The sequence below is a fragment of the Sebastes fasciatus genome, chromosome 11, assembly GCF_043250625.1.
Source record: "Sebastes fasciatus isolate fSebFas1 chromosome 11, fSebFas1.pri, whole genome shotgun sequence".
Lineage (NCBI taxonomy): Eukaryota > Metazoa > Chordata > Actinopteri > Perciformes > Sebastidae > Sebastes > Sebastes fasciatus.
In genome coordinates, this window is record NC_133805.1 from 22,094,140 (window position 1) to 22,097,711 (window position 3,572).

A 3,572-nucleotide genomic window follows, 5' to 3' on the forward strand; every position below is an offset into this window, starting at 1 on the left:
CAAATCCCTCTGATCAGACCAGATAAATGGTCATCATAAACACGTGTCCTGGCACAGCATGTGCACAGTGAAGAATACTGCCGTGTCATTGGCTGCAATTTTGAATAAAAATCAAGGATAATTGCAGCTCCCACCTCCCATTAGACATAATTGTGGCATTGCAATTTAAACAACTTCAACCCTCCTCTTGTCCAGTAATGATTGTCTTCATCCACTCCTCATTAATAACCACCACAGTCCATGATAAGGGAGGTCACACAAAGGTCTCACTCGTGTTGATGGAAATAGCCTGATTAAAAGAAGGTCCCAGGCGTGGGATATTCAGCTAATATAGTTTTCCATCATCCGTATCTTGATGATGGACACACACAACAGCAACCATTGTCTTAAATAGAAGCACAACGGCATATCCTTTTATAGTCCTGCCCTTATTGTTGGCAGTGTGGTTGGGCATTGTAGGGGGGTGGAGGACATGACACCTGTGGACAGGGGATAAAGGGACCTGACCGCAGTGTGCCGGATCCCTCTGCTGTGTCCGTCCTCCACTTTTGTCTCCTGAGAGCGTCTTGCGATGGCCCCAAAGAAGAAGGAAGAGCCGAAACCCGCAGCGGCAGCACCACCCAAACCCCCAGAGCCCGAGCGCCCTAAGACCCCGGAGTTTGACCCTTCAACAGTGACGGTAAAAACAAAAGAAAAGCAGCGATATTAAGAGTGTTTTAATCTTTTAAATAACCAATGATTACTCAAACTGGAAATTAAACTTAACATATAACAATTTTTTTATTGTTATCATAGTAGTATTTATATTTATCTTATTACTAATAAGGAGATGTCATAGAAAATGGTCCCTGGTTTCCAAGCAACCTGGTGTTTAAAGAGTATCAGAGACCCCTTGTGACCTAAACTTGGCAGTGCAAGCAAAACTGTACAGCCATTTGAATGGGTTATGGTTATACTGACAATTTGTATTATATTTATAGTTATTTTGGCTCTTTATTAAACTTCAAATGTGCATAATAAATGATGTCATGCAGTTAAAGAAGCTGTGACTTCTTGTTAGGGGGAGGTTCGGAGGCAAACTCGCTGATACCAGACATCATGGAAAGATCTTCTGCTGACTTGGCCCCTTCTCAATAGACAAATGTTTTCCTGGTTGAGGGAGCCGCCATGTTACAATGAGGCGCGGTTAAAAGCCGCAAAATATGATTTTCATTATGTCTGTGAATAGCGGACCACCCGCACCATTCCTCTGAGGGCAAAAAGGGGGTTGGGAAAACCCGGGAGGAAGGAAAATATAGATAATTACATCCACCAGCATCCATCTTTAAACATGCTTAGATGAGTGTTTGGATAATATTTTTACAAAGAAATATCCAGACAGACAGAAGCTATCTGAGGGGAGGCTAAAATATACAGTATAAATAGTCCTCATTTGTCAGGGGTATTCAGAACGATGGTTTAACGGTTATGTCTTTCTCTGCTGTAGAGCACCAAAATACTGTTATGTACAATTTATCAGACTCTCTGATATCCACTTAAAAAAATGTGTTGGTCTATGAAAATAAAGTTCTCAACAGGGTCTCAGGGTTAAAGTTTTGATGTGGTTGATGAATTTGCAGCACAAATTTAGTGCATCAAACTGTAAAAACAGGACATAATCATCAGGTTTCTAGACCTCGTTGAGATTGTAATTTAGATCCTGTTGGTGTTTACAGTATCAAACATTCCTTGCCACGTATTGCATCTAAAAATAAACTCAAACAAGGCTGACAGTAGCAGACAGACTGTGAGAACAGACCAAGGTCACTGATAAACAATGCACTATGATTAGTAACTTGATCTGTAGGATTGGCACGATAAAAGGTGGAGGCAAAGCCTTAACGGTTTCTATTTAATTTATTTCCTCTGCTGTAAATCCCACTCACTTGCCTTGTGAACTGCAATAAATCCTGAACAATCAGCAGGATCTAACCGCCGTGTTTGCTTTGTCTCTTTTCAGCTGGAATTCACCCCCGAGCAAATTGAGGGTAAGGTTGGACTGTCGGCTATTTACGGAGGGATTTTGTGTGATCATGCTCTCCATTAGTGTGTGAGAGATGTTCAGCAACAGCTGATGATACAGTGGTTCAGGGGTATTATTTTAAAGTAAACATTTCCAAGTTGATACTGTTGAACTGAGATAAAGGCACATGTCATTCAAAGTAGAGTGGGACACGTTTTAGGGTTTGACTCTCTGTCTTTTAGCAGAGGAGACTTTTATCCGAGGGTTGCCGTGAAACATCATTACTTTGAAGCATCCTCAAGGCCTTTCCTCATCGCCCTTTCCTTTACCTTTGTATTCAGACTTCAAAGATTCTTTCCAGCTGTTTGACAGGACACCAGCCAACGAGATGAAAATCACTTACACCCAGTGTGGCGACCTGATCCGGGCTTTGGGCCAGAATCCTACCAACACAGAGATCATGCATGTCCTTGGAAAGCCCAAACCTGAAGGTGGGTTGTATGCACCATCAGTATGCTGAGTGGTTGTGCACAGTCAGATTGGTGTTAATACTCTGAGTTGAATGTGGTTTCAAAGGCAGCATCTGTTCAAATAAAGTTCAACGTTGTGATGACTGAAGACGGTCCAGTTTTCCTTTTCTTTGGTAGAAACCACTTTTTTCTCCCCACAGACATGCAGACCAAGATGCTTGACTTTGACCAGTTCCTTCCCATGCACCAACACATCTGCAGGGCCAAGGACCGTGGAACATATGAGGACTTTGTGGAGGGTCTGAGGGTATTCGACAAGGAGGGGAACGGCACGGTTATGGGAGCTGAGCTCAGGCATGTTCTGGCAACACTGGGTGAGTTGAACAGTTTTTACCACAAACTGATTATCCCGAGGCCGTCATTATAAGGACGCGTACTGAGCTGACTGTCATCCTGCTTTATTCCTTATGGACCGCAGGTGAGAAGATGAGGGAAGACGAGGTGGAGCAGCTGATGCAAAACCAGGAGGATGCTAATGGATGCATCAATTATGAAAGTTTTGTGAAGCACATTTTGTCATCTTAAAAGTGCATATTAAACTCATTGTCATTCTGGTGGTACGTCACTGTGAATTATGAATTCAGTATGAGTGACAAATGAGTATGTTTCTCCTTCACTAGGAAAACAAGAACCCGAGATTTTTATGTATCTGTAAATCCCATCTTGTATATTTCCATGCATCTCAGATGGATGTACGACTCACCATTTCACCATGTTTTTCTAAAGCCACTCGTGTTAATGCTGTGCACATATTGCACCTTACCCCTGTTCATGTTGTAGATCATGGTTAATAAATTATAATTGTGATGGTGTTCTTTTTATTCAAAACTGCTTCACAACTTATTAGAGAGAGAATTATACAAACGTTATTTCACTATAGGTACTCCTACACACTGTCAGTAATGAGTTCATTAGAAAAACAACTTTTCCATCATGGACCTTTTACAGGCATAGACCTTTTTCACAGCAGACATGTTGACTTGTCACAGTAGGAGAAGCAAAGGTGTAGCTCGTAACACTTACTATGACTCTGCTCTATT

At 41.8% G+C, this 3,572-nt stretch overlaps 1 protein-coding gene across 1 annotated transcript; it reads left to right on the forward strand.

The window, feature by feature from the left end:
• Window positions 1-507: 507 nt before the first annotated feature.
• myl13 (myosin, light chain 13) lies at window positions 508-3,346 on the forward strand. Its single transcript, XM_074651583.1, has 5 exons — window positions 508-679; window positions 2,000-2,027; window positions 2,344-2,493; window positions 2,673-2,846; window positions 2,951-3,346. Exons 1-5 carry the CDS (start codon window positions 572-574, stop codon window positions 3,055-3,057), a joined length of 567 nt encoding a protein of 188 aa, XP_074507684.1. The 5' UTR covers window positions 508-571; the 3' UTR covers window positions 3,058-3,346.
• Window positions 3,347-3,572: the final 226 nt, after the last annotated feature.